Here is a 23,804-nt window from a genome sequence, read left to right as displayed (position 1 = left end):
AAAGTAACTTCTTAAGATCATTTAAACTCCTGCCAAGTGCCAACTACTATGTGGGGGTTGTGTCTACTCTTTCTATTGTGGAAAGCTTTTTAACAGAATGGGAATATGAGATAAAAAAAAAAAAAGGGTCCTTTGTGATCATGTATAAACTGCACGTCAGTGCTTATGCTTCTCACTTTATCTTCTCACCTTTTACGTTGCTCTTATCCATGCTTTCTTCCTTTATTTAATATCCTCTTTACTGCCTCTCACTGTAATAACAATTTTCTCATTTCTCCAACTTCTTTGCAAGGCGTCTCAGGCTGCAGTTTTTTAAAGTTTTGTGACATGGCGAGTGTGAGTTTCGTACTGGGTGTCATTGGTAATCTTTTCCAAGTTTCATATTCAATACTATTCAGTAGATTTCAATTTCAATAATCCATTCGATGAATAGTGTATTTCATTAAACTATTTTCATTCTTTATTGTTGTTTTATGCTTATTTTTTGGGGGGTTTTCTTAGTTCATGAAATGATATCTTTAGTAGCTGTCCAACTCAAATATTACTTATTTGCAGTTTAAACAGAGGGTTTACAGTATATTAGTTTTTTTTTTTTGTTTTTTTTGGTCTTGATGGGTGTTTTGTAAATGGAATTGGGTCCTTTCAGAATTTATCTATTCAAAACAATACATATGCTATTATCTATATAATTTTCAGTTCCAATACTTTTCTTAAACTAATAATAATATATTATACTATTTGGAGTAGGTTATTAATTTATAAATTTTATATGTTTCATCTCTTAAAGAGATATATACATTTTTTATCATTTAGTTACAGAGATATGCTTTTCATATCTCGTACAGAGATATACATTTTTTCTCATTTAATTACAGACTTGCATATTAATTAAATTCAATGACAAATGATTGTTCATGGTATCATGTGTTTGTTAAATTGTGATATGTTGATATTGTTATCAAGGTCTAAATTTTTACTTAATCATTGTACAAGGATGTGTTGGATCATCATGCTTATAGACTTTAAACTCCCCACGAGACCAATGAACTCGTAATTTTGAATTATAAAGAAAAAAGACTACAAATAGTAATTAAAATTTTACTATTTTTTACTTTTTTAAACAGAATATGTATTTGTCATGTTAACAACTCTCCAAGATAGTTAAAAGAAACAATATACAAAATCTGACTTGTGTATATTTTAAAACTTTCATGTCTTTTGTTTATCTTAAATGGATGTAATAATCTTAACTCTCAAAATTTCACTTTTATATATTTCAATAGTTTCTTGTTTCTTATTTATTATACATAGATATAATAATCTTTGTTCTCAACATTTCAGTTTAAATTCAATGTGCATATAAATTTACTTTTATCTATTTAATGCATATTAATTTCTTTTCTTTTTCTTAAATTAAATGGTTAAAAATTCATTAAATATAGAGTGAAATCTTTTTAGAATAGTTAATAGTTAAATGATAATGAAGGCTTTTTTTTGGTTGTTGTATTTTTATTTTGTAATGTTTTAGCTCACATTTCATGATTCATTGTAAGATAAGAAAAGAATATGTACTGATTGTAAACTTGGATAACATGGTGCAGGAAATGTGACCTCCATCCTAGCTTTTATTTCACCAGTGTAAGTATAAATACTTGAAACATGTTTGATGCACAATTGTAAAATAAAGTTATTTGTTTAGATCACACTTTGCTTATATATATATATATATTTTAAATTAGTTTTCAACATTTTGAAATGTTTTTTTTTTATTTTCTGATAAAACTTAAAATACATGCACAATTCCAATGGCCAAAACTAGAACTTTCACCACTTTCTAACTAAAAAAGATATGCTGATAGTGCCCAGCTTTTTTTATGATTATTAATTCATACATGACCATTGACAGGAAGACCTTCTGGCGAATAATCAAGAATAAATCCACAGAGGACTTCAAATCACTACCATATGTGTGCACATTACTCAGTACATCTCTGTGGACTTACTATGGTCTAATGAAGCCCAATGGACTCCTCATCTGGACTGTTAATGGGGCAGGCGTTTTATTAGAAGCCATCTATGTCTCTCTCTTTATACTCTACGCTCCCAAACGTACAAGAGTAAGTTAACACCTTCACTACTATATAAATATTCTACAAATCATGATATACTCTTTACTCTTGACTAAAATTGCTTTTGTTACAGAGAAGAACTATTGTATTGGTACTTCTTGTGGACATAGCCTTCTTCACTGCTGTATTTTTGGTCACTTTTCTGGCACTCAATAAAAAGGCGAGGATAGATGTTATTGGAGTCCTATGCATATGTTTAACCTTAAGCATGTATGGTTCTCCCTTAAGTATAATGGTAAGTTTACGTTCACGTATTTTCAAACACTAAAGTAACTATTCTGATATTTTTGTTTGTAAATAAAATGTAGAATACGTATTAAATCTTTTACTATTTAACAATACCACTATTGAAGGAGGATTTGTTTTCCATCATAGAACAGTATTTTGGTTGCCGTTGTATTGTACTTATTTAATATTCTAGGTTCTGTTGGTGTTTGGTTGTCGTTGTATTGTACTTTTTTTAATATTCTAGATTCTGTTGGTCTTTGGATTTCGTTGTATTTTACTTTTTAATATTCTAGATTCTGTTGGTCAATCATTGTATTTTACTTTTTAATATTCTAGATTCTGTTGGTCAATCAGACATTTTGTTGTAAATGAGTTTTAAGAACCCAACAAAACTTATTTAACTTTTATAAAAAACAATAGTAATATGGAAGACCTTATATAAAATTGAAGGGATTTAAATCTAATTCCTTATCAATTTGTTGACAGAGAACTGTTATCATCCACAAAAGTGTGGAATTCATGCCCTTTTTCCTCACATTCTTTCTTTTTCTTAATGGAGGAGTTTGGGGAGTGTGGGCATTTTTTGAGAAAGATGTGTTCGTTGGGGTAAGTGGGCCTCTGATTTTCTTCCTTCATAACATATCACTATTACAGTTCCTCTATTCTACATATAATATTTTATGACCAAACAAATTATATGCTGTGGTGAATATAGATTCCAAATGGAATTGGCTTCGGTTTAGGAGCTGCACAGTTGGTTTTGTACATGATTTACAGGAATGGAAAGCCTTACAGCCAAGAGAATGCAAATATGAATGGTGTAAAACATGTGGAGGATATTGAGATGGGAAGTACAGATAGACGTAATGCTGTCGAAAATGGTTTTTGAACTTAATTAACATGTAATATTATATAAACTCTAGTTGACAGACAAATAAAAATTCAAAGGTGTATACAAACCTGGATGTACGTACATACTCTGAAAGCTTTAATGGCAGTGTATTTTAAATTCTACACTTGGTTAGCTACTTGCAGTTATGTACCAGTTGCCTAGTGAGAGTTTAATAAGGTATTGATTGTAATGAATATGTATTTGGTAAAGTTGTCCTCAATTTTGTTATTTTTTTTTTTTTCCTTTGTTTTCATTTTGCATTTATACCCTTTTTGGATTGTAATTATAATATAAAATATTGATAAAGATTGAAGAGATTTTAATCATGTTAATAATATCATAAATAGTAGGTCTATTTAGTTAGTAATCATCTTTTAATCTCACAATCATCAATATTAACTATTTTAATTTTTAACTATTGTATTAAATAAGTTAATATTTTATTTAATGCTAGGGGTTATATAAAGGGATTCACAGTACCCAACAAAAGGGATTCACTCACACATATGAAAGGAAGTCTAAATGCGGAATAATGCTTCCAAATGCTAACTAAATCTAATAGGAGAGATGATGTAGAAATTTCTTACAAACTTTTAAACTATTTCAAATTAGATAAACGTGTATAAAATCAAATTTAACAAATAAAACCACAACACCAAATATACATGGGAAAACCCTTTCGAGAAAAAACTCACACTCCAAAAGCTAGACTCAATTGTATTATCAACAACAAGAATAGTTACAATAGAATGCACAGAGCCAATGCTCTTTAGGAGTAGCTACAATAGAGAATTCAAGAATAATTTTGACAGCATAACAACGCCTTAGATATGATTAACCCATCTCTCTAAAACAACTAAGGCATCCACATGTAAATAGAGCTCATCACAAAGAGGTATGTGCCCATGGTTTCCAAAACCAACTTCAATGCCCAAGAGGTAAGTTGTGTCTCAAGCAACACCTTGCTAATCCAATGGCATGTTGCACATAGCAACCTTTGAAGCAACAGCCCCTATCTCTTCCATAACGGTCATCTTGCCAAATGTAATGTGTAGTCACATAAATCTGTCCACTTAATTAAATGAATATTTAGTATTTATTTGATTATTTAACCATCAATTAATAATTAATTAAATTAATATTTAATTAATTCATCTTAACCCTCTTCTCCTATTAATTAAATAAATTATTCAATTTATTTGATTTAATTCACTTAACCAAATTCAGACCATTAATTAAATAAATAAATCATATTTATTTAATTAAATATTCTCTCACATTTAAATAAATTAATATTTATTTAAATCCCCCAAAATCCCACCTCTCACATTTAAATAAATTAACATTTATTTAAATCACCTTTATCCTCCACCCACTTGTATTTTCCTACAAATGCAAATTGCACAACTATTTTAAATAAATCATTTATTTAAATCACCTTTATCCTCCACCCACTTGCATTTTCCTACAAATGCAAGTTGCACAACTATTTTAAATAAATTATTTATTTAAAATCCTATTTATCCTCACCCACTTGAAACCTTTAATGGTTTCTCTTAAAGTCTTCAAACTTGATGGCTTCCTTCTATAGTCTTCTTAAGCCTTTAATGGTTTCCCTTAAAGTCTTCAAACTTGATGGCTTTAAAGTCTTCAAACTTAATGGCTTCCCTTAAAGTCTTCTTAAGACTTTAATGGTTTTCCTTAAAGTCTTTAAGCCTTTAATGGTTTCCCTCAAAGTCTTCAAGCATTTTAATGTTTTATCTTCCTTTTTTTCATTTAAATAAATTAATATTTATTTGAATATTTATCCAAATGCAAATTACACCATTTAATTGAAATAAATGATTTTATTTTAATTGAAAATACCAAAATTCCTCCCACTTGGATTTTCCTACAAAATCCACTTGCATGCCTAAACCCCTTCTAGATTCTTCTAAGCCCTTCCTAATTAACCTAATCCATCCCCTAAATATTGTCACATTCCTAAGAAAATTGGAGTCACTTCTCAAGGACTCCAAAGTCTTTGAAAAGCAATTAATGATTTGTGTGTTCAACAAATTAACCTCTAAAGTCTTCCAAACCACTTATGGCTCTTACATGACCATTAATGGTTAATTCCACTTGCACCCATGGTTAAGGATTTTGACCCCTAACTTAACCCTCATGTAACCCATGTGTCTCTTCAAAGCATTTATTTCTTTGACTAGGGTAACCATCATGTCCCCTCAAGCATTTAATGCTCCTTATCTCTCCTCTCAAGCCTCCTCATGGTGACACTTGTCAACATGGGATTGGGTTGAAAGTTTCACATGGATTGAATATCTTTCAATCCTAACCCTTGTTAAGATTGTTCAATCTTAACCTTTCATTTCCCCATTTCTTCTATAAATAGAACCCTTCTCCTCAAGCAAAAGAGGAAGCATTAGAGTATTGTTGTTATACTGGCATTAGCATAGAGCTTTCTCATAGCATCACTATCTACATTTGCATAGCATTTTCTTATCATATTCAACCATCTTGAATCTCCATATGGCATCCATGGCTAGTGCTAAAAGCTAAGAGCTACACTCATTTGGGACTTGGAGAGGAGAGGAACAAGGGAGGAGCAACTATGAGCATCTTGATTAGCTATTTTATTCTATGTTTATATTCTTTCTATTTCATGCTTAATATCTCTCTTGATATGCCTGTTTAGGATAATCTTTTGTTGCTAACACTAACGTTTGTTTCTTGTGCTCTTGTGTGTGTTGCCATCAAACAGATTTTCTAATCTTTTTTGCAGAGCATCATTTGGTGAACCCGACGTGAATCCAAACACCAAAAAGATCAACATTTTTTTTAAACCAATAACATGTTTGAATGTTGAAAATGTCACACATGTTGCGCTTTTGACACTGTTTTGGCGCGTTTGACATTGTTTTGGCACTATTCACCCTGTTTCAGTGCTTTTGCCTTCTCTGTCTTTCCCTTTCTTTTAGCATGTTTGTGTTAAATAGCACCTCTGTTCAAACACAGACTAGCGCTATTGTAACAGAATGTTGTACAAATCACCTTGTAACCAAAAAAAAAAACCAAAAAAATAAATAAATTTAGGCTTGTAGAAGCCCACCAAATAGGCGGATTTTACTAACTATTTTTCTCTTTTGTGCAGATTTAAATTAGATTAAAAAGTAGAATTATATTTTTTACTAACTTGTTTTTGAAGTTGGTTTTAAAAATGAATTCACTTTTTATTTTGGTTTAAAATTAACTTCACATTTCAAATTTGGGCTTTTTAAAAAAGAATCACACATTTGTTTGGGGCTCTTAAAAAGAATTTCATTGTTCCAAGATAAAAAGAACCACAAACTTATACAAAACAACTTTATTTCTTGCAAGTTAGAAAACAAACTTCGTTTTGGTGCTTAAAATGAACAAAACAAAATTTATTTTCTTGCATCAACTTAAAAGAAATTTACAGTCAACACTTTGTTTTGGGCAATCTAAAAAGAACAAGCCATTTTTTTTTTTTTCAAGCTCAAAAACAATTTTACTTCAAGCAAGACGTGTTTTCAATTCAATTGACTAGGATTTCAAAAGTTCCTAGTTTACAAAATATTTTGCCTTTGAAGTTAAAAAGAACACCATGACTGTTGGAGCAACATCTCCAAATAGTTAGATCACATTGCAATGATGGATTAAAAAGAACAAGTGTCTTTTGTGCTTGGCACACTTGTGCAAAAAGGTCAGTCGAGTGGTCCTACCTCTAACACACACTATCCTTTCCCTTGGCTTTCGTGGTCCTAGGTGCAAGAGAAAAGTGTTAGTAACACTCAAAATTTTATCTTTTTAAGAGAGGCCTGCCAAGGGATCGATACTCTTGGGAACGACCTCGAGCGGTAAATCCTTCGAGCTGCTATAGAAATCAAGTGAAAGCAAAAGCTATAACCTTTGGTATAGCTGTTCCTATAGTGTAACTGGCCGAAAGGACAAATGGGCCCCACCACCAGTTACAAGGCTCTTAAGTGAGTCACTGCAGAATGAACTTATGTCCAAAAACATCGAACATGACTAAACACCTTTAAGTAGTAGCCCACCCATTCTATTGATTGAGGATATTTGAGATATAATTTAGTGCAAGAGCATAGATGGTTTTGCTCCCAAGATACTCACCATACATATTTCCTTGAGTAGAAACATAGCTTTTTGAAAAGTCACTTGTGGCTTGATAAAAGTGGCGACTCCCCCATCATAGGGATCATCTATTTGTTATGCTCGTGCAAGACTTAGTATATCACATCCTTACCTGCCACGGCGGGACTCATAAGGTATGTAGTACCAAAGTCGAAGAAATATCAAGATGTGGGCTAAATTTATCACAATTGGCCATTTGACCGTAGGGATAAAAAGTGTTTGAAGTGTGTTCATTTTAATGACCAAGTGCAAATTGAGCTGACTTCAGGCTTTTGAAATACACCTTAAAATACATCTAAAGGAAGGGTCATATACAAGTCCAAGGATTGGGTTGATCTAGACCCATACTCATTTGTGCCTTTGGAGGCAACATTCTTGTGTTTGTGTGCTTGCTTTGTTTTCTTGTCAAAGAAAAATCAGAAAATCAATCCCAAAAACAAAGTATTCATCCAACCAAACACATCAAAAACAAAGTGCAAACAACAAAAAGTCAAAATTTTATGACCATTCTTCACATCTTGCGAAGGAAGAAGCGCCATCAAAATATCAACTTGAAAAGAAGACCATTAAGCTCAAAGGCTTTGATCAAAAGAAGGAAGTTCTTCTATATCAATAGACAAATCTTTGTCTCACATAGAGTCTTTCTACATCGCATGCGTCTCTACCTTCAAGGCAAAACAAACGAATTTGATTCCGAATCATTGAACCGTAGAGCTTTTATGCAATATAGAGCTCTGAGTTATCACAAAAACCAAGGAGGAAAGATTAATCCCAACTTTTTCCCAAACATCTGTATCACATACAACACAACTTGAGAAATACCACCAACATCCGAAAGAGAAGAGGTAGAGTTTGTCCCATTTGTGACACAAAGTTTTTATTGAAGTTGAAAACATTTTCATCCATCATCTTACTCATACATCATCACTTCATCATCATCAATCTGTTCCAACTCTCAAAACATTAAGAGGTTCTTGTCCCAAGTTCTCTTTTTAGATATTGCTTGAATCAATCGCATCACATCACTTTTAGATTGTTTCTACATCTAGGATAAGCTCATCCTAAGAGACACATCTACGCAGGTTAAAACTAGTTTATGAGTGAATCCTCTCATTGCTAGGTAGTCAAAATCTGTAACACATCTCAGATTTCTCTACACCTTATCACATCAAAACTTATCAAAGCAAAAAAGCAATTCAAAGAAGGGATATCGGTTACATCTACCTTAAAAGTGCTAGAGATCCACATGCCACACAAATCACCAACCCTCAATCTTTCATTTCATCAAACAAACTCATCATCATCTTCAATCAACTTCAAACAAAACTTGCAAGCAAAATGGCTCAAACCCGATCACGGTCACGGCAACGAGAAATAGAAATTGAGGAAGAAGAAGACGAAAATCTCAATGAATTTCAAGAAGCACTTGGAGGAAATGCAAATGACGAAAACCCAAGTACTCCTACTCCTGCAACAATAGAAAGGGCCCAACATAACCCTCTCTTCAACAGACTTTTTGATGAAATACTCAGGAGCAATGCGGATGCTCATTTCTTAAAACTCACTCAAGAAGGAGCAAAACTCCCCTCTGACTTTGATCTTGCCCAATTAAGACAAGCATCAGAAAGACAAAGTCACCATGAAGAGGAAAGAGGTAGAGATCCCATTAGATATAACATTCCTCAAGGTAATCCACCACCTCCTCCTCCAAATGAAATGGAGATGTTGTGGCAACAAGTCAAGAATTTCGCCCAACAACTTCATAGTAGTGTCAAGACTAACCAATTCTCACTCAATGACATCTGTCCCTATCCTTTTGATAGGAATCTTTATATGCCACCCTTTCCACGAGGATTCGAAACACCCAAATTTGAAAAATATAGAGGAAAGGGGGATCCCCGTGATCATGTCAGAGAATTTCATTCCGCTTGTCTTGAAGTGGCATATGAAGACACCTACCTAATGCACCTTTTTCCCCAGAGCTTGGGAGGAACAACCACGTCATGGTTTTCTCGACTACCAGGTGGCATTAGAACATTTGAGGAACTCATCCAGAAGCTCCTAGCTCATTACTCTCATAACATTGAACACGACATCACCATGGCTGATCTGTGCAACACTAAACAAAAACCAGGTGAACTATTCTTAGTATTCCTGCAACGATGGCGCCAAATGTCTAGCAGATGTTCTCTTCAGTTACCTGAACGAGAACTAGTGGAAATATTCATTTCCAACTTAAATGAAGAAATGGAATTTCACCTGGATGTCAAAGACACAAACTCTTTTAATGATATGATCACCAAGGGTTTGAAATGTGAACGGGCACTCATCAAGAAAGGACTCATCAAAATCTTTAATGAACCAAAAGATGGTCCTCGCCCCCGCTTCAATAGTGATAAACCAAGCTTCTGGAATAAAAACAAGAATATCGTCAATGATGGGGTTGTGGATGCCCGGACTATCCAAAATGCACAACCTGTGGTTCGGTTTGCAGAACAAAATCCTCCACCTCAGAACAACACAAATGTCCCTTCGAATCAAGGTCGCATCACGTCTCACAATGAACCAAGACCTTGTCGGCAAAAACAAAAATGAACATACACTCCCTTAAGGGAACCCATTGAAACAGTATTGCGACAACTCATTTCTCAAAATTTGGTCACTCTACCTAAGCTATCAAACTATGAGCCTCAAGGCAAACCGGCATGGTGGAGAGATACTGAACACTGTGAATTCCATCAAGGGAGATGACACAAGACAATTAATTGTCACCGATTAAAAGATCTTATCCAGGATCTTATTGACCGAGGAGAAATTGAAATTGAAGGACATGACCCAAAAACAACAAATAATGATCATCTGATGTTCAAAAATCCACTTCCATCACAAGATCAAAGGGGTCCTTCCACTTCCAGGCGAGGCACTGATACCACTGATTATACACAAGCTGCATATAATTACACTGTAAATCATCTGTATGATGCCAGTGAACAAGTTGCAACTATAACCTTCAAAAATCCCAACTCAAATTGCAATGTTGTTACACATCGTGGCAAGGTCACCATAAAGGCAGCTCCACAAGGCACCACCTCCATCCCAAAGCAGTACAATCTTGTGGAACAATTAGACAAAATGCCTGCGCTTATATCCATTTTAGAGCTTTTGCATCTATCACCATCTCATAAAACTATCTTGGATCAAGCACTCCAAGAGGCATCAATCCCTGCAAATCTGAACACAGACCAATTTCAAGCCATGGTTGGAAGTCTAAAGTCCTCACCTTGTCTCACTTTTTCTGAAAGTGACAACTCTTCCTTCTAGCAACCTCATAACACTTCGCTACACATTGAAGGCCTTATCAACCAACACAGGATCAAGCGAGTCTTGATAGATAATGGAGTAGGCCTAAACAATTGTACACTACAGTTGGTCACAGCATTGGGATATGCAATAGAATCAGTGGATCCTCGCAAGAAGATCACCATCAAAGCCTATGACGATGTAGAGCGTTCATCCAAAGGAGCTGTGGTACTACCAATCCGAGTGGGCCCTGTGGTAAAGTACATCATCTGTCAGGTTCTGGACCTTCCTCTGCCATACAATCTATTATTAGGACGACCTTGGATACATGCCATGCAAGTTGTTCTATCTACCTACCATCAATGTATCAAGTTCCCACATAACGGTGCAGAGATAACAATCCTGGGTGACGCAAATCCTTTTGCGTATTGCCATAATATCAACCATCAACCAGAGATTAATGTCCCTAATAATAGAGAAGCCATTTCCTCCACATCATATATAAGTCCTGCCTCTCTTGTCAATTCGAACACCACTATACCCAAGCAAGAAAAGCTTAAGATGAAGATAGCAGAGGAAGGTCCAGGGGAATACAACTTGAGTCAACTCTTTTGTGTGGGACAAATGCCCACTTCTCCTAGAATGCATGGTAAACCACAGCAGTCACTCCAGCAACCACTGACCATGCCAGCATGTGCCTTGACACCTTTCATCCTTGGAAAGAGTCAAGAAGAAGAAACCCAAGATGAGGACTTGGTGGAATGGATCTATAAAGATCCCATCACCACTGATATCCCGCCAGTTAAACTTCCTACAGATCAATATGGCAAAGGTCTCCTCATTGTGCAAAGAATGGGGTATGATAGTCAGAGTGCTTTGGGATATTGCAAACAAGGACGACATGAACCTCTGCTACCAGAATCAAAACTCAAAGGCAATACAGGCCTAGGCTTTGAAAAAGAGGTATTTCCTAAACTCAAATTCAAAGGAAAATCCAGCAAACCACTATGTCAACCTACGGCAAAAAGGACACCCTTCATTATCAAAGCGGCATCAAGCACCATCCCAATTGCCCCATCGAGGCTCACAATCCCAATGCAACCATCACCCAAGCCATTCATTCCACCAAATGAACCTGTAATCACATCCGCAACACCATTAGCAGTAGCAACTGTATCAGAACTCGCAGCAGTATCTATGGCACCAACAGTTCTAGCAAAAACCACTGAGTCAACATTACTGCTATTCCCCATATCAGATTCCGTGATCCCCATCAAAATCCCTGTAGCACCAATCACTACAAAGATACATAAAACAATCACACCTACCGTGTTTAACTCCAAGGACATCCCAGTGTGGTATAGTAATTGGATGGTGGAAAGTGACTTCGAGACCGACTCACATGAATGGGAATTTGATTCTGTACAGCTTAACACTTCAGATGAGGAAGACATATCACCACCCCCATCACGTAAAGACATCCCTATTTACAGAGAAGCACAAATAAAGACCACTTTGGTTCCTAAGATGGAAACATCTTCCACAGACCCTACGTCTCATCCTACGCTTGATTCTGACAGGGAGAGTACCATCAACGACCTTCACCATAATGTCTTAACCCTCACTGATACATCTAACGCACTTAACCTAATCGATGAAGTAATGCCCATTATTCACCCTGAACTCATCGAATGGAACCAACCAAATCCCCCATGTCTTGACTTCTTCCAAAATGATGAGGCCATCATTGACTTTTTGGAATTAAGGGATAACCTACCAAGCGGGGATCACAAAACTGGATTCGCCATTGAACTTAATAGCGCAGCATACTTCGGGGTGGATGCCAAACCTTTCAGCTACAAAAATATAACTATAAAACATGGCTCTTCTAGTGAAAACCACACTGTGGCACTGTTTGATCCGAAAAAAGTAAAAAGAAAGAGCGTATCCAATGGTGAAAACCTCTCTGAGACACCTGAGGATGAAGGGTTTGGCATTCTCCCTGCTAATGCACAACAGGAATGATCAATGATTCTCATTGAGGAAACTAAAGAATACAATGTGGGGACTCCTGAAAATCCTCATCTCATACATCTGGCATCTCTTCTCACTCCAGAGGAACAGCCTAAATTTATAGAGTTCTTCCAGAAGCGTCAAATCAACTTTGCATGGTCATATGTAGACATGCCTGGGCTTGATCCTGATTTAGTCATGCATCACCTCACCGTAGCAGAAGGAGCCAAACCTGTCAAGTAGAAGCTTCGTAAGATGCATCCTCAGATTGCAGTGCTAGTCAAAATAGAACTCAAGAAACTCCTAGATGTTGGTTTCATTAGGCCAATTGATTATGCAGAATGGATCTTCAACATTGTGCCTGTCGGCAAACCAAAAGGGGGCATCCTCATTTGTACTGACTTTAGAGATTTGAATAAGGCATGTCCTAAGGACGACTTCCCCCTACCAAATATCGACATCATAGTGGATCTAACAGCGGAACATGCCATGCTTTCACTCATGGATGGCTTTTCAGGATACAATCAGATAAAGATCGCACCAGAGGATCAACATAAAACAACCTTCACTTGTCCATGGGGCACATATTGTTGGAATGTAATGCCTTTTGGTCTAAAGAATGCAGGAGCAACCTATCAAAGAGCAATGACCACCATCTTCCATGACATGATGCATACTGTGATGGAAGATTATGTAGATGACTTACTAGCAAAATCACTTACCAGAGAAGGACATCTCCACATCTTAGATAAAATATTTGATAGATTGGAACAATACCATGTTCGACTCAACCCAAAGAAATGTGTCTTTGGAGTGACCTCCGAGAAGCTTCTAGGATACATTATCTCAAGCAAAGGTATTGAGGTCGACCCAGCAAAGGTAAAGGCCATCATGGACATGCCACCTCCAAAGAATATCAGTCAGCTAAGGACATTACAAAGGCGGCTTCAATCCATCCGAAGATTCATTGCACAATTGGTTGATACGTGTCACCCATTCACACACCTGCTACACAAGAACATCCGCTTTCAGTGGGATGCCAAATTCCAGCAAGCATTTCAGACGCTCAAAGACTATCTCACGAATCCACCATTGTTGATGCCACCAAATCCAAGTAGCCCATTATTACTATATATCTCAGCAACCAATACAGCATTGGGTGTACTTCTGGCACAACATAATGCAGAAGGAAAAGAATGTGCTATTTACTACATCTCTCGCACACTGGTGGGCTATGAACTCAATTACACACCTATTGAGCGAGCTTGCCTAGCAGTAATCCTGGCAGCCACTAAACTGAGGCACTATATGTTAACACACAAGGTATAGCTAATTGCAAAGATTGATCCACTCAAGTATTTACTTAGCAAAGCAGCATTGACAAGTCGCTTGGCCAAATGGGTGATGATTCTAAGTGAATTTGACATCGAGTATGTAGACCGTAAAGCTATCAAAGGTCAAGTTATTGAAGATCAGTTGGTCAATGCACCACTCATAGGCGATCATCCTCTCATTTCCAATTTTCTAGATGAAGAGATATTCATGATCACAACAGCACAACCATGGAAATTATACTTTGATGGTTCATACACTAGACACGGCTCGGGAGCAGGCATTCTGTTTATCACACCTCAAGGTGACAGCATCCCGAAGTCTTACAGGCTCACATTTCCATGCACAAACAACATAGCAGAGTATGAGGCCTTGATCACAGGACTCAGGCTAGCCATACAATGGAAATTACAAGAACTACAAGTATATGGCGACTCCCAACTGGTCATTCGACAAGCAACAAATGAGTATCAGACCAAAGATGATAAACTCATGCCATATAAACAAATGGTGGACAATTTAAAGACATCATTTACTACTATCACTTTTGAGCAGATACCAAGAGATCATAATCGAGCTGCTGATGCTATGGCTACCATCGCATCTCTCCTAGATCTTCCACAAAATTCAACACGCTACGAGTTCTTGGTAGAACAGCTTTGGATTCCCGCTTATGATATCCCCGAATCTAAAATGATATGTCGTCTTGTCAGTTCTGAATCCCCATGGTATGGTGAGTTCTACACCTATCTCTGTGATCACACGCTTCCTCCCAACCAATCAAATAATCAACGTAAAACCTTCATTCGCCAAACTGCTTGATATACCATTATTGTCGAAACCCTATACCGACGCGGTCTTGATGGTACTCTCCTTCGATGTCTAGAACAAGGTGAGATAACAAAGGCTTTGGAAGAGGTACATGAAGGAATTTGCCGGACTCACTCAAGTGGTCCGTCACTAGCCAAGAAACTCATGCGAGCTGGATACTATTGGCCATCTATGGAAAAGGATTCCTACTACTTTGTCAGAAAATGCAAGAAATGTCAAGTTCACAGCGACCTGATACATGCACCAGCTTAGGAACTGCAACCAATCACAACACCATGGCCTTTTTGTCAATGGGGCCTTGACCTTGTGGGTAAGATTCATCCATCTTCATCCAATGGCCATAAATTCATTATTACTGCCACCGAATATTTCACAAAGTGGATCGAAGTTGTTCCACTTACCCAAGTCACCGGCAAGCAGATCACCTCATTCATCCTCAACTACATCATCTGTCGGTATGGTGTGCCCATGTCCATCATCACAGATAACGGTCTTCCTTTCAAAAATCAGGATGTCCACAAACTTTGTGAGAAATTTCATATCCAACACTGCTTTTCCACTCCCTATTACCCACAAGGCAATGGTCAGGCTAAAGCATCCAATAAAAACATATTGAGGATCCTAAAGAAGACAGTCAATGATGTCGGTCGTGATTGGCATGTTCAATTGAATCCAGCACTATGGGCATATCAAACTAGCATTCGAACCCCTACAAGTGCAACTCCTTATTCATTGGTCTATGGTGCTAAAGCTATCTTACCTATTGAGGTCGAGATACCATCCTTACGAGTTTCCTTGCACAATCTCATCGATGATGAAGCATACAGAGTCTCATGCCTTCAGGACTTAGAGTTACTTGATGAGAAGCGACAAGCTGCGTACAACCATCTAAAAGCCTATCAGCAGCGGATGAGCAGAAGCTACAATCACCGCGTTAGATCTCATACATTTGAGGTAGGTGATCTTGTTCTATGAGAGAATCCTCGCAACCAACCAAACAGAGAACATCAGGGCAAGTTTGAATCAAACTAGCTAGGCCCATATGTTGTCACTGCTATATTCGGGTCTGGGGCATATCAGTTGGCTACATCAGAAGGAGAATCGCTTGCAGATCCAATCAACAGCATGCACCTCAAACAGTTTTATACCTAAGCTGAACAGAGCATCAGGCTCCCCTGCATACCATAAAATACCAAAAACATTCAGAAAAATGTCCTGAAGAAATACAAAAACATACAAAAAAGTAAAGAAAAATCATGCATCCAAACGGTGAACAACCACTCCGATGGCACCTTGGGTAAGTGCGATGGCGAAAACCTGGCAAACAGGCACCACTCATAAAGACAATGGCTCCAGTATCTTTCAGGCTCATTGCGATCACATTCATACATACACACATCCATCCATCCAAACCATGGCTTGTTATTTGATCTGTAATCAGAGATAGTACTTCATGCATCTTGCATCCCACTTTTTTTCATAGTCATGTCTACACTTGGGGGCAATACCCTTAAAATCTAGATGATGGAAGTGGATTCTACATTACTGGTGATTCATTGGCAAAAAAATTCGAAAATGTCTCACAAAAATCCAAAAACATTCGAAAATGTCTCACAGAAATCCAAAAACATTCAAAACTGTTCCACAAAAATCCAAAAACATCGAAAAACCATCGAAAATCACACAAAAACATGGCAACACCTTGTACATACTCATCCATGCAGATACAAAACAAACATTGACATAATACTCACACGATGACCATTTACCAATTGACCACACAATCAACATCCAACAAATCGGAAACTGTCTTTAAAAAAGGATGCATCCTTCCTTACCAAAACAAAGACAAAAGTGACATTTTCTTTGACAAGAAAATTATGTTAAGCTATCAAATACTTGGTTGATTTATGAGTACAATCATTTGTTTATCTGTATCGGGATCTTTCAGCATTGTTTTGTATCATTTGCGCATTACTTCCGATGAAGTACTGGGGCATGTACTAATTGTGTCTATGTGGGAAGTTCACCAAGCTACATGATCTTATGCCAAATGCAGTCATAGATCATTGCAACTTGCTGACTACAGCATATACCTCGACCATATGAGCATGAACCATTACCAAGGATCCATATTCTTTATTCTTTATGTATATACCGTTTGTTTGCAGGTACAATGCTCTTTCTTTGGTTCCTCCTACCTCATCCAAACTAGATAAAGGTTTTATCTCTTATTACGGTATGCACTTGTCTCAAGATATGATCAGCCTAAGATCAAGGAGGACGATCCAAGTCATGCATGAAAGGAGATAATCCTTGTCTGTTCCGCAAGCAATACTCAAGTCAACTTGATCCATTATATCAAGTTGCTTGTATTAACTTGCTATATCAAATCCATGTAAGAAATACTCTGGTCATCTTGAATCTTTATGTCAAGTTGCTTGTATTTTCTTACAACATTTTAAAGCTCAATGATGAAAAATAAAGCACCATGGATCGTCATTCCATCTCATCTGTATATATTGCATTTCGTTGCATTCCACCCATCCATACATTCATAATAGCTACATATCATGCATACTCTATTTTACTCATCTTCTTCCATAGGACTCGGTCCTAGTCCTCCATATCTTCTATCTAACATCGAATCACCCCTCACCCTCCCTATCTTGATCATCAACATCATCCTAATCCCTTCATCACTTCTCATCCTCACTCATCCACAAAATTAAGACAGTTACTCTATCTACATAGATACATCGACTCCCACACACCTAGACTATCAACAGATACTCTGATCAAGTATCTTCGGGTCTCAATAGGTAATCGATCATGGTAATCCTAGACTACATCAGGCATTTATCATAATGACTTAGTCTCAACAGGGCTGCCATGATTCCCCACAACCATCCATCACACGCACACACTATCAATTGATCAACCAATCAAACACAATCCAATGGATAATTACATCAATTGTCTACGTCTTAATGAGTATTTTGCTTCATATACCTTGACTTCATCAGGCAATTACATCAATTGTCTAAGTCACATCAGGTCACTTTGATTCACTTACTCAGACTTTATCATGTCCAAGCGACCAACTGACATCAACTGTCACGCTTTGACTTGACTGGGGCAATTAAACCGATTGCACCAGATTGTCCAACCAATTTTGATCAATTGTATAGCATCAATTCAAACCCCACAATACATCTGCTATGTATCTCTTGCATGACCTCAGGGTACTCGTTGGCTTGTTGTTTCTTCATATTCACTCCATTTTCTCCCATTCTTTCATCATTAGTCTAATTTCTTCTATTCTACCTCCCCTCCACTTTTCATTCTTTTTCGAGAGATCGCTCGATTTTTCAAAAAAAAATTCGGCCCATCTCTCGAGGGGGCATACCACCCACACGCCTATTTTTCTTTCTTTGAAATGACGCGATAAAACCGCATCGTCTCAAAGAGGGGCAAATGTAGTCACATAAATCTGTCCACTTAATTAAATGAATATTTAGTATTTATTTGATTATTTAACCATCAATTAATAATTAATTAAATTAATATTTAATTAATTCATCTTAACCCTCTTCTCCTATTAATTAAATAAATTATTCAATTTATTTGATTTAATTCACTTAACCAAATTCAGACCATTAATTAAATAAATAAATCATATTTATTTAATTAAATATTCTCTCACATTTAAATAAATTAATATTTATTTAAATCCCCCAAAATCCCACCTCTCACATTTAAATAAATTAACATTTATTTAAATCACCTTTATCCTCCACCCACTTGTATTTTCCTACAAATGCAAGTTGCACAACTATTTTAAATAAACCATTTATTTAAATCACCTTTATCCTCCACCCACTTGCATTTTCCTACAAATGCAAGTTGCACAACTATTTTAAATAAATTATTTATTTAAAATCCTATTTATCCTCACCCACTTAAAACCTTTAATGGTTTCCCTTAAAGCCTTCAAACTTGATGGCTTCCTTCTATAGTCTTCTTAAGCCTTTAATGGTTTCCCTTAAAGTCTTCAAACTTGATGGCTTTAAAGTCTTCAAACTTAATGGCTTCCCTTAAAGTCTTCTTAAGACTTTAATGGTTTTCCTTAAAGTCTTCAAGCCTTTAATGGTTTCCCTCAAAGTCTTCAAGCATTTTAATGCTTTATCTTCCTTTTTCTCATTTAAATAAATTAATATTTATTTGATTATTTATCCAAATGCAAATTACACCATTTAATTGAAATAAATGATTTTATTTTAACTGAAAATACCAAAATTCCTCCCACTTGCATTTTCCTACAAAATCCACTTGCATGCCTAAACCCCTTCTAGATTCTTCTAAACCCTTCCTAATTAACCTAATCCATCCCCTAAATATTGTCACATTCCTAAGAAAATTGGAGTCACTTCTCAAGGACTCCAAAGTCTTTGAAAAGCAATTAATGATTTGTGTGTTCAACAAATTAACCTCTAAAGTCTTCCAAACCACTTATGGCTCTTACATGACCATTAATGGTTAATTCCACTTGCACCCATGGTTAAGGACTTTGACCCCTAACTTAACCCTCATGTAACCCATGTGTCTCTTCAAAGCATTTATTTCTTTGACTAGGGTAACCATCATGTCCCCTCAAGCATTTAATGCTCCTTATCTCTCCTCTCAAGCCTCCTCATGGTGACACTTGTCAACATGGGATTGGGTTGAAAGTTTCACATGGATTGAATATCTTTCAATTCTAACCCTTGTTAAGATTGTTCAATCTTAACCCTTCATTTCCCCATTTCTTCTATAAATAGAACCCTTCTCCTCAAGCAAAAGAGGAAGCATTAGAGTATTGTTGTTATACTGGCATTAGCATAGAGCTTTCTCATAGCATCACTATCTACACTTGCATAGCATTTGCTTATCATATTCAACCATCTTGAATCTCCATATGGCAGCCATGGCTAGTGCTAAAAGCTGAGAGGTACACTCATTTGGGACTTGGAGAGGAGAGGAACAAGGGAGGAGCAACTATGAGCATCTTGATTAGCTATTTTATTCTATGTTTATATGCTTTCTATTTCATGCTTAATATCTCTCTTGATATGCCTGTTTAGGATAATATTTTGTTGCTAACACTAACGTTTGTTTCTTGTGCTCTTGTGTGTGTTGCCATCAAACAGATTTTCTAATCCTTTTTGTAGAGCATCATAATGTAAGTACAACATAAAAGCTACCATGACCAAATAGGTGCCTTCCTTACCTTACACCACTTGTCAAAAGTCAACTCAAACCATAAATGCAAACTGCCAAAAAAAACCTCTCCATGACTCTTCAACCGAACTAGAAACCATCATAGTCAAAATAGAAATTTGTTATAGTTTCAACATAGCAACCTATGACACTAGTTCCCTAAACTTTAGGACTTCCAAAGTGGGTAAATATTAAATTAAATAATTTAAATTAGCATGTTTAGACTCTAAGGTTGAGACACCTTAATCCCAACATTCTCCCACTTGTTGAAGACTTGTCAAGAGTCAAAACACTCTATCATCTGCTCAAAGCCCCAAGGCCTATAAAATTGACACACCATCTAAATTTCTCTATGCTCATTGGCTTTGCCTGTTCATTTGCAACATTCACCAAAGTTTCAACTTTCTCCAACTTCACCTTTCCATCTTCCACCATATCATGAACAAAATGATACTATACACCAGTATGCTTTGTTTTGGCATGGAGAGTAGGATTCTTTACTAAATAAATAGTGCTCTGACTGTCACACGAGATAGTAATCTATCTTGCATCAAAACCAATATTTGAGCACAACTCTTAAGCCAAATGACTTCTTATGTTACATGTGTTTGAAGTTGACCTATATTGGATTGAATGTTCATTTGAAATAGCTTTTTGGAGTCGACCTAATTACTGTTTTGAGGTTTTGTGGATGGTATTTATAGAAGGAAAAATAATCTTTGAAATGTGTGAGTTGTGCAAGAAGTATACAAGTTGAGTATGAAGTGTGTGAAGTCAATATAATGGAGTGATTGCACTACAAAGGGACTACAATATCAACATATGACAAATGCTTCACTTATAGCAATTCAATTCTTGTTGTTATCATTAAATACTTCATGTATCTTGCTAGAAGATAGTGTGTCTCCTTAATGGGTCCTTATTTCATTGTATCTTTCTCAACAAGTCTAATTAGGGAGCAATGACCTTCCTGGTAGTCTTGAAAATGACTATACAAAAATTTGATGTCCCTGGCAAAGTTTTAGTCATTTTGAATAATGTTGCTCTCATTTTTTACCCTCAAGATTTATGGTTTTTAGGTTTATGTGTTCGCGGGTGACCCTTTTGTTTTAAACCTAAAGTCTGTTATGTTTCTTCACTACCTTTTTCACTTAAACATGAGGGCCTTTTTTCATCATTAAAGGGGACTGTGTTCTTTTTCCTAGGCATTTTTTCTTCTATTGGCGTTTTAAATTTTCCTAAACTCTATATCTTTTTCACTATGGTTTGGCCCCCTTTAATATGTTAGCTGATATTTATTTTCCCTAAGTTCAGCCTTAATGTTGCGGCCTATATCTCCATGATTAACAATCGAGCAACTAAAAGTTCCATGAATTTTCACATGCATCTAATGGACGGCGATGTTATGACCCAGTGGAAATATACTTGAAGGATAGCGGCACTTGTACTCAATGAACATCGTAAGCTACACATAATGAACGTGCAGATCGGACGGCCCTCGCAGTCCTGTGAAGGAATATGCAGGGAAGTTAAGGACCGCGGCGTCGTGAGATGATGCCACGTGTCCCAGGCAAGCTAAAGAGATCCAAAAGTGGGGTTATTGACAGAATGGAATTAGAAGGTGATTTGGCTATGCTTTGTTAGACTTTTTGATGGGCCCATTCACCATGTTGGAGGGTCAATATATATGTTGACCAATAGTGATCACACGATGTGCCATGTCGAACACAATCTACGGTGGAAACAGAGCACATTTCAAAGTAGAGGTGATTAAGATTGTTTGTTATCACTCATGTAGGAAAATAAATGTAGGAGGAAATAAGCCTGTCGACATGGAATAAACAGAGACAAGTTGAGACATGTGGACATTGACTGATCTCCAAGAAACCCATTCTAGAGATTGTTTGTTGGGTCAAGTCATGAATAATGGACAAAGCTGGCAGTTCCAGAGGTGACAATCTCAATAATTTTTCATTGCCACCACGATGAGAATTTGAGATCTTCAGAGGGTTGAGAGGATAAGGATGATTTGTGAGCTTGAAACGAAGTGATTAAGGACCTATCAATAAGATCATAGGACGTGTATTGTCAGAGATTCTCACAGTAAGGTAGAAAATCAAGAAACTGTCTCCAAGAAACTTTCAAAAGATAAGGACTCAATATCCAAAAGCGGATTGTATCGCCCACCAACAAACCCCGGGGAAAATTACTACAACTAGGTCCAAAAGAGTGAAATAATTATTTTTTTGTTTACTAATAAGGTTTATATTTAACTCAAACTAGACATTAAGTTAAAGCTTGGTACACTAGTCTTGATTTAGCATTAAGTGTTAATCAATGTTCATACATTACTTTACTAACATAAGTGAAGTCATGTTTACAGGGTTTAATGGTTTACATGGTTTCATCATTTCCCTAGGGTATTGACGTCACTACTAGACTTACACCATTTATGATTTATAATTGATACATTTAGTTTACCATTATCATATTAGTTCACTTCTACGATCTTAATGATTTATCCTTACCATGGAACACAACTACAAATGCATGTATGCATATTGGTCTATATCATACACTTCACATGATATGCTACTATTGTTGTCCACTACTCAATGCATCAACCCACAAGCATGCTCATTAACCTACATATGCAGCTTACATGTTCATATTGCTAATTATGTGGCGTTATTTTTATGGCAGCCATAACATAATTATATGTATTCTCAGTTAGCTCTTAATGATGTCTATGTACTAAGTTTCATTTGATAAACTTATAAGGCACTGAGAGCGGAGGGTGAATCAGTGCAAGCAAAAACAATATGAATTTGATCACCGACTTAAACCAACTTAAAACTTAACAAGCATAAGAGGAATATCACCACATAAGCTAATGCCCAATAAAAAAATTCTACATAACATAAGAGATTTATACATGGAAAACCCAAAATGGAAAAACCATGGTGGGAGTTAATACTCACAAGATTCACTATCTGTAGAATAAAAATCTTGACCACTTAAGGTCTTACAAGTATGCCCTATTAGGAGTAAACCCGGTTAGGAGTCACCTGGTTAAGGGATTTAGATGATGACCCCTATTAGGAGCTTTGACCTGTTAGGATCAACTTCGCAGGAGGGTTTAAGACTCTGATATAGAGCTACCCTATCAGGGGATTTACAAATTAAGGTCTGTTAGGACCTACCTGGTTAGGGGATTTTATTGCTACAAACTGTTAGGAAAGCAACAGTCAAATGATCTTCATGTAACACCTTTGTGTCTGATAAGATCCGCTTCAGATCCTCAAAACTTCAACAATACATCAATACAAAGCCTCACTAATCACCACACAGTCAAATTCACATCCTTCACTAATGATACAAACATACATACATACCTACGTGATACATCATCACACCTTAAAATAAACATCTCTTAGTCGGCTACAACCTTGGAACAATTTCTTAGGTTCGATGAATCTAAACAATCTTACATTACACGCTTTACTTATGTCGGCCACCAACATAGAAATAAAAAACAAAACAAATCCTATGTCGGTTAACCGATTTAAGTGAGTTTTATCACTATCGGTTGAGTGTTCATCAGAATGTCTTCTTCGTACATCAAATCTCGCTTGTCTGGTTGATTC

The 23,804-nt window shown here is 36.4% G+C and overlaps 1 protein-coding gene across 1 annotated transcript; it reads left to right on the top strand.

Moving 5' to 3' along the window:
* The first annotated feature begins 54 nt into the window (after positions 1-54).
* On the top strand, positions 55-3,469 carry LOC131035026 (bidirectional sugar transporter SWEET17). Its single transcript, XM_057966666.2, has 6 exons — positions 55-361; positions 1,602-1,638; positions 1,907-2,117; positions 2,203-2,364; positions 2,844-2,963; positions 3,073-3,469. Exons 1-6 carry the CDS (start codon positions 166-168, stop codon positions 3,244-3,246), a joined length of 900 nt encoding a protein of 299 aa, XP_057822649.2. The 5' UTR covers positions 55-165; the 3' UTR covers positions 3,247-3,469.
* Positions 3,470-23,804: the final 20,335 nt, after the last annotated feature.

This window comes from Cryptomeria japonica, chromosome 2 (genome assembly GCF_030272615.1).
Source record: "Cryptomeria japonica chromosome 2, Sugi_1.0, whole genome shotgun sequence".
Taxonomy (NCBI): domain Eukaryota; kingdom Viridiplantae; phylum Streptophyta; class Pinopsida; order Cupressales; family Cupressaceae; genus Cryptomeria; species Cryptomeria japonica.
Note: the sequence above shows the minus strand (reverse complement) of the source record. Positions and strands in the feature narration are given on the sequence as shown.